The sequence below is a fragment of the Acinonyx jubatus genome, chromosome X (genome assembly GCF_027475565.1).
Source record: "Acinonyx jubatus isolate Ajub_Pintada_27869175 chromosome X, VMU_Ajub_asm_v1.0, whole genome shotgun sequence".
Taxonomy (NCBI): domain Eukaryota; kingdom Metazoa; phylum Chordata; class Mammalia; order Carnivora; family Felidae; genus Acinonyx; species Acinonyx jubatus.
In genome coordinates, this window is record NC_069389.1 from 42,063,824 (window position 1) to 42,077,753 (window position 13,930).

Below are 13,930 nucleotides of genomic sequence, written 5' to 3' on the forward strand. Positions count from 1 at the left end.
ACTACAATGTATGTAATGCTTTGCTACTGTATTATGTGTCAGGTACACGGTAACAATGCTTTACATGAATTAATTGTTTTAATCCTAGGAAGCAGGTATAGTGATAGTTCTATTTTAGATGAAGAAACTAAGACACAGGGAAGTTATGTAACCTGCCCACCGTTGCACCTTTAGCTACTTGAGCTAAAGACTTGAGCTAAAAAGCTAAGATTCAACCGTAGCCGCTTTACGCTAAAGCCCCAGCCCTTAACTTGTACACTTTTACAATGGTAAGATGAATGCCGCCTTGAACGTGCGTGTCAGGAAGCCGCTCTCAGGCTGGTCCCTTTTTTGAACAATGCGCACGGGCACGCGCGTACAAAGGCACACACGCTCGCGCTCTCGCTCTCGCTCAAGGTATATTTCTTTGCCTCCTTGGAAGAACCCCCCCCCCCCCACCGCCCCCGGACTGCAAGAGGAAGAACTACAAGTCCCAGCAGCCATTGCACACTCAAGCCTACATACGTACCTTTGCACCAGGACGCCAGGCGTCCGGCGTGCGCCACACTCACTCTCGGAACTACACTTCCCGTCTGTCCCCGCGCAGCCTGTGACACTCCTTGGACCGCGAGTGCCGAGCGGGGTTTCTACAGCCGCGCCTCTCTTGCTCGGACCCGGCCCTGGACCCGGCCTCAGACTCGAACACGGCTCCATCATGGAGGAGGCGGACCGAATCCTCATCCATTCCCTTCGCCAGGCCGGCACGTAAGGACACAGCCCCCGCCCACCCCTAAATACCCACATCCGGGGCTACAAAACTCTGGACCCAGTCACCCGGGAACCTTAAAACCCTGGACGTTGATATCCAGGGTGCCAACTTCCAGGACCCTAAGACACCCCTGGTCCCTTTCACAGACACATACGTGTGTGTGTGCGCGCGCGCGCGCGCACACACACACACACACACACACACACACACGCAGACACTGTGACACCAGGGGCTTCCCAAACCCTTTGACCCCGACACTTGGTAAACACTAAACTCCGGGATCCAGACATCTCGAGACCTTAAAACCTTGGAACCTCAAGACCCAGTACCCTGAAATCTGTGGATCTTGATATCAATACCTTGGGACCCTGATACCGGGAAAATCTAAGCCACCTGTATTTTGAGTACCAGGGAATTTAAACACCCAGGACCCCGGCACTCAAAAACCCTGGGCCTGGATACTTGGGAACCTTCAAACCCTGTTCCCCAACACCTGGGCTTTTTAAATCCCCAGATCCTAAAATCTGGCGATCTCAACACTTAGTGACCCTGACGCACAAGGACTTCTGTATTCGAGGCCCCTAAAACCCCAGGGTGCCAATATCTAGGGAGCCTTATGTCTGGATTGCTTGAAACTAGAAGGTCTTATTATCCAGGGATCTTGACATCTAGGGACCCTGACGTTTGGAAGTCCTGAAAACCCGGGCCTCCCAATATCTAGTCTCAAAACTCCAGGAGCTCAATATCTAGGGGCCCCTGACATGCAGGGAACATGATACCTGGGAATCCAGAAACCCAGAGAGCATGCCGCCTGGGTTCCTTGCCCTTCCCAGACCCCAGAAATTTAAGACTTTTAATCATAAGGAAATTTGAGATTTTTTTGAATTGAGATCCCTTCCGTCCACCATTAGGACCTAAGGACTTCCCCAGTTCTTAGTTTTCCAAATGGAAGTCGCAGTCACCAACACCTAGGACCTGTTTGAAATGTGGCCATCCTCCCTACTCCCACCTGATACTAATGCTTCCAGAAGGCAGCAGGGCCCAGCATGATCCCCGTTTCCTGGCTACTTCCTACACTGAGCCTGCTCCCTTCTTTTTCAGGGCAGTTCCTCCAGATGTGCAGACCCTGCGAGCCTTCACCACTGAGTTGGTTGTAGAAGCTGTGGTCCGTTGTCTGCGTGTGATCAATCCTGCTGTGGGCTCTGGCCTCAGTCCTCTGCTGCCTCTGGCCATGTCCGCCCGGTTCCGCCTGGCCATGAGCCTGGCTCAGGCCTGCATGGTGAGTGCCCTCCTCGCAATACACACAGCCTCTTCCTTCCTCCTTCACAAAGTTACTAAGTTCCTTTGAAACTCTTGCCTTTCCTCTCTGACACCTCCCCTGGTGACTTAGTGTTCATTAGTGGTTAAGGATGTTGGGTCTATGGTCAAACCGTCCAAGTTGCTCAGACCCTCACTATACCGCTTGTGAACTGTTTTACCGTAACCCTTCTGGGCTTCAGTTTCCTTATTTGTGAAACTGAGATGATAAAAGTAGAGTCCTTATGGGCATTAAATGAGTTGATCTAGTTTGTGATGCTTAGCACCAAGAGGCTCTGAGTAATGTCATTTCTCCTAGCTTGCTGGCTCTGCGACTTTGGGTTAGTCTCTTAATATCTTTGGGCTTCAGTTTCCTCACTTGCAAAATGGACGTAAGAATTGTACCCACCACATAGGGTTGCTATGAGCATTAAAAATGAGCTGATATGTAAAAAGCTGGATATAATAAGCTTTGTGCAAGTGGTTTTACTCTTCTTAGATAGGCCCGATCTGGCTGCTTGCATCCCAGCAACCTATGGCTTTTAATGAATGTAAACATGGCCAAACAGACCTAGTATATGGTGGTAGGGTGAAAATTTCCATTTAGCCTCTGGGGACAGGGCGGTCAAGTTTCTTGAGTTTGTACCTTGCTTACGTAGTGTCTATCTCTTAACAGTAGGCTGTGGGGCTCTGTCCTTCCCTTAGATCTCAGGTTCACTTTGCTCTTGGGGGTTCTCAGGTTCTTCTCTCTGGGGCCCTTGGTGCCCTCTCGAGCCCGGCAATCTATCCCCTGGCCTGGAGCTGTTTTCTCGAGGATGACACTTTTTAAGGGAGAAGTTCTGTTCTCTTAGACCAAGGACAGTACACAGTGATGTTGAGGAGGAGTTGGGGATCTGGCTTCCCGCGTTTCTCTGTTCCTCTCTTCTGTTTGTGTGGCCTCTCACTGGATCTGGTGTTGGCTTACCTGTGCTTACACTCTCTCTAGCGTGGGGCAGAGAGTGTGGCCAAGAGGGACCCTCGATTGGCCCCAGAATCTCCATTTGCCTGCAGTAGGCAGAAAAGGTCTCTTCTAACCCAGCTGGATGCTTCCATGTTCAGCTGTCTGCCTCTTCGTGTGCCCCATGCCTGGAACCACTTTCTGCCACTCAGCCACCTCCATAGTTTGGTGTCTATCACTTCACACACCTGACTCCTGGAATGAGTTTCTATATCAGTCACAACTCTTTGATCGCAGGTGTCGGAAAGAACCCAAAGTAAGGTAGCTTAAAAGCCAGTGGTTTTCACACTCTTTTGACTGTGACCTTATGTTGTGACTTAATACACACACATGTAGGTAATAATGATGTTTTCTGAGTGTATGCCCTGTGTTGGGCACTGTGGTGACATGATGTTAACTTACTTAATTCTTGCGACAACTTTCAGAAGTAGATACCATTGGTATCCCTTTTTTCAGATGAGGAAAGCAAAGCACCAAGAAATTAAGTGATTTGCCTGAGGTCACAAGGTTGGGAAGAGGCAAAACTTGGATTTGGATCCAGGAAGTCTGCTTTCAGAGCCCATGCAGCTCCAGACCAACAGCAACTCTGGCAGAGAAAAAGGCTTTCTGGGCCGGTGTCTCAGTCCTCACCCAGAACCCCGATGGGGCCTTTGATCTCTTAAGGCAGACACATAGGGAAAGTACTATCAGCCCCATTTTACAGCTAGGAAACTTGAGTTTCCAAGTGGTTAAATAACTGGCCCAAGGCTTTATAGCCAGTAAGTAGCAGTGGATGGATTTTAACTCCGATCTTTTTATACCAAAGCCTGGAAAATTATTTCTAAAATAAAAATAAAAATTTCTAAAAAATTATTGTTTTGAGTAGGTCATTTTATTAGACAGGGTCCAGTCTGGAGATAGAAACCCCAGCAGTAGTTGGAACAGGGAAATTTTGATATAAAGAATTGTTAACCAAGGGACGCCTGGGTGGCTCAGTTGGTTAAGTGTCCGACTTCAGCTGGAGTCATGATCTCACGGTTTGTGGGTTTGAGCCCTGTGTCAGGCTGTGTGCTGACTCTTAGAGCCTGAAGCCTGCTTTGGATTCTGTGTCTCCCTCTGCCCCTCCCCTGCTCATTCTCTGTCTCTCTCTGTCTCTCAAAAATAAACGTTAAAAAATTTTTTTAAAGAAGTGTTAACCAAGTAAAAGGTGGTTAGCTATTAAAGGGGTAAAAGGGATCTCCAAGGTATGACAGAAGGAACATGATACCTGGCTGAGGCTCCCATTCCAGACTGTTCACCCCATTACCCTGCCTGTCTGCTGTAAGGGAGTTACTTTGATTGGTTTCTTGTGTGTCTTTCTGGTTCTTCTTCTTTTTTTTAATGCAGATATAAGCAAATGTGAATATACTTCTTTCCCCTTTCTTTTTCATTTCTTTCTTTCTTTTCGTATTAAAGAGATTTTAATTGCCCAGTTTCTGGTTATAAGCAATGGTTCATGACTCATACTAAAAGTCCTTTCCACCTAACTTAATAACTGTCTAAGGTACATAACAAACCATGAAGCAAGTCGAGAGCATATTTCTTTGAAATAGTCTAAAACACCTGTATCAGAAAGTGATCCACTCGGAGCATTTTATTTAACCTGATTAGACAGCCTGTCCTTCCTTTTCGTGGCATTTCATATTCTCTGTTTCCTGGTGGTTTTTCTCCAGAGAGCACATCTATATACTCTGCAGAGTCTGGAAGGGAAAAAGCAAAACCAAAAGCCTGCTTCCTGGTTTGAAGCTGGGGAGAAAAGGCCCTTTTATAACTGTCAGGAGGGTCGACTTGAGGTCATCTTTGAACCACGTGAAGTTTTTTTTTTTTCAGAGCCCTTCACTTTCCAGGTCTCTGCCCCTTTTTATTTCTTCTTTATCAGCTTTTTCATTAGTTTGGCTGTTGTGTTGAGGAAAGTTTCTATGAGTTACTGGCGCTACGTTGTAAATTAATCAAGTGTGTTGTTTTGTTAGACTTTGCCAAATTGCCCTCCCTGGGCTTTGTTTAATTTTGGCCTTCCCAACAGCAGTGTAGGAGAGAGCACCTGTTTCTCCACAGCCTTGTCCACTGATTTTTGCCTGTTCAGTAGGTGAGGAATGGCATCTCAGTATAGTTTTTCTCCTCAGCTTTGTACTTTGACAAACTTTCAAATTTAAAGAAAAACAAAAGTGGAATGATAACCCCTGTATAACCCTTGTATACCCTTCTCCTAGTTTCCTATAGTGTTAACATTTTGCTCCATTCTTGTCTCTGTATATAGATGCGCGCGCGCGCGCACACACACACACACACACACACACAACACACACTTTTTTTGCTGAGCCATTTGAAAGTGGAAGACAGCATGACACTAAAATTTTCAGCATGCCTCTCCTAAGTAGAAGGATATTTGCCAGCATAACCACAATGTTGTGATCACACCCGTGAAATGTAATATTGATAGTATATATTAGTATTGACAGTATATATTAGAATACCAGTATCTAATACCTAGTGCGTGGCCAAATATCCCCCGTTGTCCCCAAAAATATCCTTTGTAGCGTTTTTTTTTTTAAACCTGTAGAATCTAATCGAGGATCACACATTTTATTTCACTGTTGCGTCTCTAATCAGACACATCCTACAGTCCTCCCTTGTTTTTGTTTCTTTGTTTCTTTTGTGATGAGGAATGTTTCTGAAGAGTCTAAGCCAGCTGTTGGATGGAATGCCCTATGATTCGAGTTGGTCAGAGTGTTTTCTGATGATTAGATGCAGGTTTTGGGCAGGAACACTGCCAGAGCAATGGGGGCTCCCTCCCAGCGTGCACCTGGAGAAGAGAATGTCAGGTGGTCCTGGGTCGGTGATGCTTGTGTGAGATCTCTCAATGTGCTTTCAGTTTGTGTCTTTCTTATAAGCAAGGTTGGATATATTTGCCTATGTTTAAGGGCCATTTTCATTTCTTTTTCTGTGAACTGCCTGTTCCTATCTTTTGCCAACTTTTCTCTTGTATTACCAGTCTTTTATTGCTTCAGGTTTTTGTTTTCTTTTTTTTGAGATTTATGTATAGAGAGAAAGCATGAGTCAGGGAGAGGGGCAGAGGGAAAGGGAGGGAGAATCCCAAGCAGAGCCCGATGTGGGGCTCGATGCCATGACCTGGGGATCATGACCTGAGCCAAAACCAAGAGTTAGATGCTCAACCCACTGAACCACCCAGGCCCCTGCTTGTTTACTCTTAATATACTAGGTCGATTTATTCTTTGTGTGTGATAGGAACTCCAAATATTTTTTTTCCATCTTGTCATCACTGTTTCACTTTGTAATTATATTCTTTAAAATTTTTGTTTCGGACACGAGGGTGGTTCAGTTGGTTAAATGTCTGACTCTTGATTTCAGCTCAGGTCATGAACTTATGATTCGTGAGTTCAAGCTCCTCATCAGGCTCTGCACTGGCAGCAAGGAGCCTTCTTGGGCTTTTCTTTCACCCTCTCTCTCTCTTCCCCTCCCCTGCTCTTGTTCTCTCTCTTTCCTTCCCTCTCTCTCTCTCTCTCTCTCTCTCTCTCTCTCTTTCTCTCTCAAAAACAAATAAATAAACATTAAAAACTTTTGTTTCTTTTCATGTATTCAGAAATATTCATTTTCTCTTTTATGGCCTCTGGATTTTGGCTCATAGTTAGGCCAGAGCTTTAATCTTATTTCTTGCTCTCTGTAGCATTGACTATAATCACTCTGTGGCTTCCCTCAGAGGTCTGGAAGCCTTGGGGAGCCAAGGGGAAGTTCAGAGAGTAGTGGTTGGTGAGAGAGTGGGAGCATTTGTGGTCTAGGCCCAGGGCTCCCAGGGCAGGAGGATTCTGGCTGCCTAATAGAGGCTACCTCCCCAACCCCCAGGACCTGGGCTATCCGCTGGAGCTTGGCTATCAGAACTTCCTTTACCCCAGTGAGCCTGATCTCCGGGATCTACTTCTCTTCTTGGCTGAGCGTCTGCCATCCGATGCCTCTGAGGATGCAGATCAGCCTGCAGGTATGGGGTGCCCAGGGCATGGTGGGGTGAAGAAGAGTGTGGCAGAGGGGCTGAGAGAGGTAGAGGTGGTAAAAAGGTTGGGGGTGTGTGTGGGATGTGTCTTTGGGAGAGCTGGGTAGGAGAGGAAGATTGGGGCTGGGGGAGGGGAGGCAGTGCAGGGGGAAGGGGGTCTGGGCTTGGGCTGCCCCAGGTGGGGAGTTTGTTCTGGGAGGGTCCTCTCTGCCTCACCTCCTCCTTGCCCCCCGCCCCTGCCAACCACATGGGCCTCCTTGGTGCTTCTCAGCCACTTCAGGCATCAGGGCCTTTGTATTTGCCAGATTATTCTTCCCCTGGATATCCTCCTGGTTCACTCCCTTACCTTTTAGAGGTTTTGTTCACATTTCCCCTTGGGGAGGCCCTCCTCAGACTGCCTTGTTTAAAATGACATGCTCCTCTCTGCAGTCTTTACTCTCCTCTTGGATCACCATCCGACAGTTTTCTGTATCGTACTCATGACCTTTGTCATGTTCTCCTCTACCAGCATGCTGGTTCCATGAGGGCAGGGATGTTTATCAGCTTATTCACTGAAGGATCCCAAGAGTCTAGAACAGTGACTGGTCCATAGTAGGTGCTCAGTAAGTGTTGAATGGCCAAGTGTGAGAACCACAGCTAGACAGATCTGCATCTCTGGGACGGGGTCAGGGAGCCACGGCTGCTTTCCTGGCATATGCATTTTTGGAACTGTGGCACTGTCACCTGATTGATACTCCTTCCCCACTCTTCATAGGTGACTCAGCTATCCTTCTCCGGGCCATCGGGAGCCAAATCCGGGACCAGCTGGCCCTGCCCTGGGTCCCTCCCCTCCTTCGCACTCCCAAGCTACAGTACCTCCAGGTGGGACCCCCCCCCAACTCATATCGATGTTGCTCATCCCTAGCTTGCCCCCCCACCCCAGGGGGCTCAGGTTTTTGACCCCCCCTCCCACCAGTGCCCCTATCACAGTTCATCATGGAGGCTCTGATTCTGCTGTCCCACCAGGGCTCTGCCTCCCAGAAGCCTTTCCACACTACCAGGCTGGCCATGTCTGAGTTGAGTTCCAGAGGAGGTAAGTGTGAAGCTGCAGAGAGGGGCTGGAGAGAAGGGTAGAGGTGGGCCTGACCGTATGGCCAGGTGGCCAGGCAGGAGGGCTAGCTGACTATGTTCCTGCCTCCAGAGTCCCGGGAGTTCCAGGCGAGTCCTCTGCTGCTACCAGCCCCCACCCAGGTGCCCCAACCCACTGGGAGGGTGGCCTCACTCCTCGAATGCCATGCCATCCAGCTCTGCCAGCACATGGGCCGGGACCACCCTGGGGATGAGGACTGGGTCCACCGGGCACCACGCCATCCCACCCAGGTACTGCCCGATGCTTGGCTCCCCACTGCCAGGGCTCCTGCTCATGGCTGCTTCCTGCTGCTCCCGTCTCAGCTTCCCTTGGTCCTCTGCCCCCTCCTTTCCCCACTTTGTCCTTCATCATCCCCCCTCTGCATGCATGCACCTCCCTGGCTCCTCCCCTGAGAGAACACTGGAGCCAGAAAGACTGTGGGCCTCGGACAAGTCAGTATCCCTCCCCAGAGCCTTGGTTTCCAATTCTGAGATACAGAAGCTGATAGTACACCCCCCCCCCCCAGCTCAGGCTAGTGCTTGACTGAACCACGTGTAGGCTCCCAACAACCAGAATGGTCAGGACTTGCCCCCTTCCTTCCTGTTTCTACTACCTTTTTCCCACCCCTGAGTGTCTCATTCTTTCTCTGTCTCTGCCACTGTCACCAATACTCATTTTTTTCTGTCCCTAGATCTCTGCACTGTCTTTTCTGGTCACTGTCTTTCTTGTTCTGTGGCTTTGCCACCCCTCCTTCCCACCCTTCTGTCTGTCTCCTCATGTCTGTACTGCGTCTCTCCCCTTCCCGTCTGTTCACCTCTGTAACTGTCTGTTCTGTTTGCCCCTTGCCTCCCCCACTGCCACTTGTTCCATCTTTACTTCTGTCCATCTTTTTGAAACTTACAGAGATTTTCGAACACAGAAATAGAATATTCTCATGAATCTTATGGAGCTGTAATCCACCTTCAACTATAAGCGTCTCACCAATCTTTCTTCATCTGTTCTCCCCCGATTTTTTTTCACTATTATTTTATTTTAAGAAAATGTTTATTTATTTTGAGAGAGTGAGTGAGAGCATGGGTGCAGGGCAGAGAGAGAGAGAGAGAGAGAGAGAGAGAGAGAGAGAGAGGGAGAGAGAGAGAGAGGGAGAGAGGGAATATATCCCAAGCAGGCTCCACACTCAGTGCAGAGCCCGACACAGGGCTCGACCTCATGACCAGGAGATCACGATCTGAGCTGATATCAAGAGTCAGTTGCTTAACTGACTGAGCCACCCAGGTGCCCCCTTTCAGTATTACTTTAAAGCAAATCCCAGTATTCATGCCATTTCAACTCTAAATACTGCAGTATACATCCCTTAACTCATAAGGGCATTCACTTTTTAAAGTAACCACTGGGTCTTTTTCACACTGAGTAATATTAACAATGATCTTTTAATACTGTCACTGAGTTTGTAATCAGATTTCCTCAGTTGTCTCAAAACTACCTCTGTCCCCCACCCCATTCCACTCTGCGTCTACCTGCTTCTCTGCCCAGCACCTCTGGCTCTCTGTCTCTGCCCTGTCCCCACATAGCCTTTAATGTTCCTCTCTTATTTGGGAGCTACTGATTTGCTCTTCTGGTGTGGAGAGAAGTGTGGCTGTGAGGAGAGGACCCTGTCCTTGGGGAGCTCCCAGACCGGTGGGTCAGGAGAGGGGGACTGGGCCCCCTCGGTGGGAGAGGCTACTGGGTGGCCATGACTGGTTGGTAGCACTTTGTCAGGCAGCTCCCTGGAGGAGACAGGGCCTTGGGTGCCTAGTGGGCCTCTATGCCCTCCTGTCTGCCCTGGCATCTGTTTCCAGGAGGACACACGGGCTCAGCGGCAGCGGCTACAGAAGCACCTGGCTGAGCATCTGCGCCACACCTGGGGCCGGCCAGGGGCCCCTCCACAAGCCCGAGACCTGGGGGAGCTGCTGCAGGCCTGGGGTGCTGGAGCCAGGACTGGTGCTTCCAAGGGCTCCCGCTTCACACACTCAGAGAAGTTCACCTTCCATCCCGTGAGTGTGTCTCAATGGACACCGGCGTGCTGACGGGGCCGAGGCAGGCTCACAGGGTTGCTCTGTGTACAGACAGCACACTTTGTCCACACAGGTTTCTCTGTTCCCACTGGGCATGCCCTCTCCGCACTGGGGTGGATACCCAGAGGGGTCCCCTGGGTTCTCAGGGGCTTCAGTGGAGAGAGGGTGGAGGGCAGGAGACCATGTAAGGGTGTTGGAGTGCTCTTTGTGCAAACCACAGCTTCCCCCAGTCTCCTCTGGAGATATCTTCTGTCCTTTACCCAGAAGGGTGCTGATCCTTCTCATGGGCAGGTGGGCGGGAGCTGTCAGGGTCAGGGAGGTTTCTTTATGAGCAAATGCTTCCAGCCTATGGTCTCAGAGAGTGCCTGGGTCCTTATACACTCAGTCTGACAGCTGTCGGTGGTTGAGTGGACATGAGGATGGTGCAGGGAGGGCACTTGGAGGGGGTGCTAAGGCTGGGTTGGGAGGGGCAGGGCCTTTCCTCAACAGTCAAGATACTCCCTTCTCACTCCCCCAGGAGCCTGAGGCCCAGGCAGCCCAGGTGTCTGATGTGCCGGCCACCTCCCAGCGGCCTGAACAGGTAAGCAGAGCAGTGGCGGGGGTTCTGGGCCCTTGCCTGCCTGCTGGGCCCGACACCCCCATCCAATTGGCCTGTGCCTCCCAGGACACACGGGCAGCTCAAGAGCAGGAGCTGGAGTCTCTTCGGGAACAACTGGAGGGAGTGAAGCATAACATTGAAGAGGTTGAAGCCAACATGAAGACCCTGGGAATCAGCCTCGTGCAGGTGGGAGGTGGGGTTGGGTCACAGTGGGGCCTAGAGGGAGTTGAAGGGGCTGAGAGGACTCTGTAGGGGTCTGCAGATGTTAGAAGGGTTCACAGGCGACCTTGGGGACCTGTGGGCTCTTGATGATTCAGGAAAACCAGTGGGGGTGAGAGAGGGATGTAGGGTCGGGGGGTTGGACCTATGGGGTTGGGTCACCTGTGGGCATCAGTCAGGCCATGTGTGTGTCTATGAGAATCAGGAGGGGTGCGAGCATCTGTGTGGGCATGACGGATCTGTGTGGGCAGGGGCTGGTGGGCCTTGTCAGGGTTCCTGGGGGTCATTGTGGACGTGGAGGGGTCAGAGGGGACTATGGGTGTCTCTCACCGCTTGTAGGTTTCTGTGGCAATCAGGACGGGCCAGGGGGCCAATAGAGGGTAAAGGGATGTGTTGTCATCTGTGGGGGCTCAGGCTAGGCTAGGGCTTTCCAGGCTCAGTGGGGGATGTGGTGTGTGGCTGGGCTCCTGCAATGATGGCAGTGGGGGTCACGGGTGCCAGGTGGAGACCGAGTGTCGGCAGAGCGAGCTGAGCACGGCGGAGCATGAGCAGGCCCTGCGCTTGAAGAGCCGGGCTGTGGAGCTGCTGCCTGACGGTGCTGCCAACCTCGCCAAGCTGCAGGTGGGGCTGGTGCCATGGCTGGGTGGGAGGGTTGGAGTCGGAAGGGTCCAGCCTGTGTGACGGGTATCCCCTACCACCACCCCCACCTAGCTCGTGGTAGAGAGTAGTGCCCAGCGGGTGATCCACTTGGCGGGTCAGTGGGAAAAGCACCGGGTCCCTCTCCTGGCTGAGTACCGCCACCTCCGAAAGCTCCAGGACTGCAGAGAGGTAGGTTGTGGGGTCCTGGGCTGTATGTGGGGGGCAGGTTCAGTCCCTCCCTAGGGGGCCATCCCTGTGCTCTGCTCACTGTCCCTCTGCCCATGGGGTCCTGGCAGCTGGAATCTTCTCGGCGGCTGGCAGAGATCCAGGAGCTGCACCAGAGTGTACGGGCAGCTGCCGAAGAGGCCCGCAGAAAGGAGGAGGTCTATAAGCAGCTGGTAAGGCCTGCATGGGGAGCCCTGGGTGGTTCGGAGTGGGTGGGGATGGGGGTCCCAGGGGAATGTCTGCTGTGTCCCCACCTAGGTATCAGAGCTGGAGACCCTGCCTCGAGACGTGTCCCGGCTGGCCTATACCCAGCGCATCTTGGAGATTGTGGGCAACATCCGAAAGCAGAAGGAAGAGATCACTAAGGTGCACCATCATGGCTGTGGAGGGTTGGGGCACACGGGCAGGCACACCCAAGGGGCAGATGTGTGTAGCATGGCCACATGGACACCCCACTCCCTCTGAAAGGCAGAGCTGTGTAGCCATACCCCAACAGAGAGCGGTCCTACCCAGTCCACTCCAGCCACGCCCGATGCAGTGACTCACACCCTGTCTGGATGTGAGAGCATGCGCACAAATGCCCTCAGCTGGCCGGCTAGTCTGTGCCAGACATGGGCTTATTGGCTACACTGTTCTCCACCAGATCTTATCGGACACAAAGGAACTTCAGAAGGAAATCAACTCCTTGTCTGGGAAGCTGGACCGGACATTTGCAGTGACTGATGAGCTTGTTTTCAAGGTGTGGGACAGGCTGGGCCAGGTGGAGGGGTGGGGGGCGGTGCTAGGCTACTGCCTGCCTGTCTGCTCACAGGCTGGCTTGGGTCTAGGCCCTGTGTGAGCCTTGTAGGTGCACTGCTGCTTGGGCCTGGCTGTGCGCCATGGAGGATGAAGTCAGGGGAGTGGGAGAGGGTGGCCTTGTGGGGTCCTGGAGGTGGTAGATGTGGGGAGCGTGGGGGAGGCCCACTGATCCCTTCTGTCCGGTCAGGATGCCAAGAAGGATGATGCCGTTCGGAAGGCATACAAGTATCTAGCTGCTTTGCATGAGGTGAGTGGAGAAGCGTGCCTGGGGCTGCCTGGGGTGGGGCATGGTTGGGGTGCAAGCCTTCTGCTCCTGCCATCCCCAGAACTGCAGCCAGCTCATCCAGACCATCGAGGACACAGGCACAATCATGCGGGAGGTTCGAGACCTTGAGGAGCAGGTGAGGCTTGGGGTAGGAGGGGAAACCAAGACAGGCCAGTGGACAGCAGCTTGGTTAACATCACGAGAGGCTGTGGGACCGGACACAGCCTGTGGCTGGACTCTCAGCCATGCCCCTTAGTAGCTGTGTGTGTGTAAGCTGGCATAGGCCAGTGGCCTTCTCTGAGCCTCAGTTTCCACCCCAGAGGTCTTCACACCTGCCTCCCAGGGCTTCAGCTTGAGTATGCAGTGGCTAATCCTGCCATATAGCAAATGATGCTTTAGGTGAACAGATGACACGTGCAGAGGCCTGTCGGTGGGACACAGCAGGCTACTGTTGGAGGAGGGTGGGGGGAGCACGGGAGGGGCCTTGAGTGGCCTCCGTGGAGGCAGGGTGGCGAACAGGAGCTGGAAAGGGGGCCCGGCCCACTGAAGGGATGCGATTCGCGTTGCCTTAGATCGAGACGGAGATGGGAAAGAAGACCCTCAGCAACCTGGAGAAGATCCGCGAGGACTACCGAGCCCTTCGCCAGGAGAACGCTGGCCTCCTGGGGCGGGTCCGTGAGGCCTGAGGAGCCCCCAGCATAGGTCTCCTCCTCGCCTTAGGCAGGAATTTGGGATGTTGGGGGCCATGGCTAAGCGCTTGCCCTAGCCATTCCCTCTGTTGGCTGTGCAATTCCTCCTGCTATGGCCTTAGCTCCAGACCCCTGCCCACCTGACCCCAACCCTTATCTGGGGTGATCATCCAGAGTGTGGGAATTTGGCTACAGTTTATTGGGGTTAGGGCCTTGGATCCTGAATAAATGAGGGGCTCTGACTGCAGTCTAAGCTGAGGCATGGATGGG

General features: G+C 52.0%; 1 protein-coding gene across 1 annotated transcript; it reads left to right on the forward strand.

Moving 5' to 3' along the window:
- The first annotated feature begins 541 nt into the window (after nucleotides 1-541).
- CCDC22 (coiled-coil domain containing 22) lies at nucleotides 542-13,902 on the forward strand. Its single transcript, XM_027054140.2, has 17 exons — nucleotides 542-744; nucleotides 1,850-2,027; nucleotides 6,921-7,053; nucleotides 7,820-7,926; nucleotides 8,071-8,137; nucleotides 8,246-8,424; nucleotides 10,012-10,206; nucleotides 10,745-10,807; nucleotides 10,892-11,011; nucleotides 11,546-11,665; nucleotides 11,756-11,872; nucleotides 11,980-12,081; nucleotides 12,167-12,274; nucleotides 12,552-12,647; nucleotides 12,894-12,953; nucleotides 13,033-13,107; nucleotides 13,544-13,902. Exons 1-17 carry the CDS (start codon nucleotides 695-697, stop codon nucleotides 13,655-13,657), a joined length of 1,884 nt encoding a protein of 627 aa, XP_026909941.1. The 5' UTR covers nucleotides 542-694; the 3' UTR covers nucleotides 13,658-13,902.
- Nucleotides 13,903-13,930: the final 28 nt, after the last annotated feature.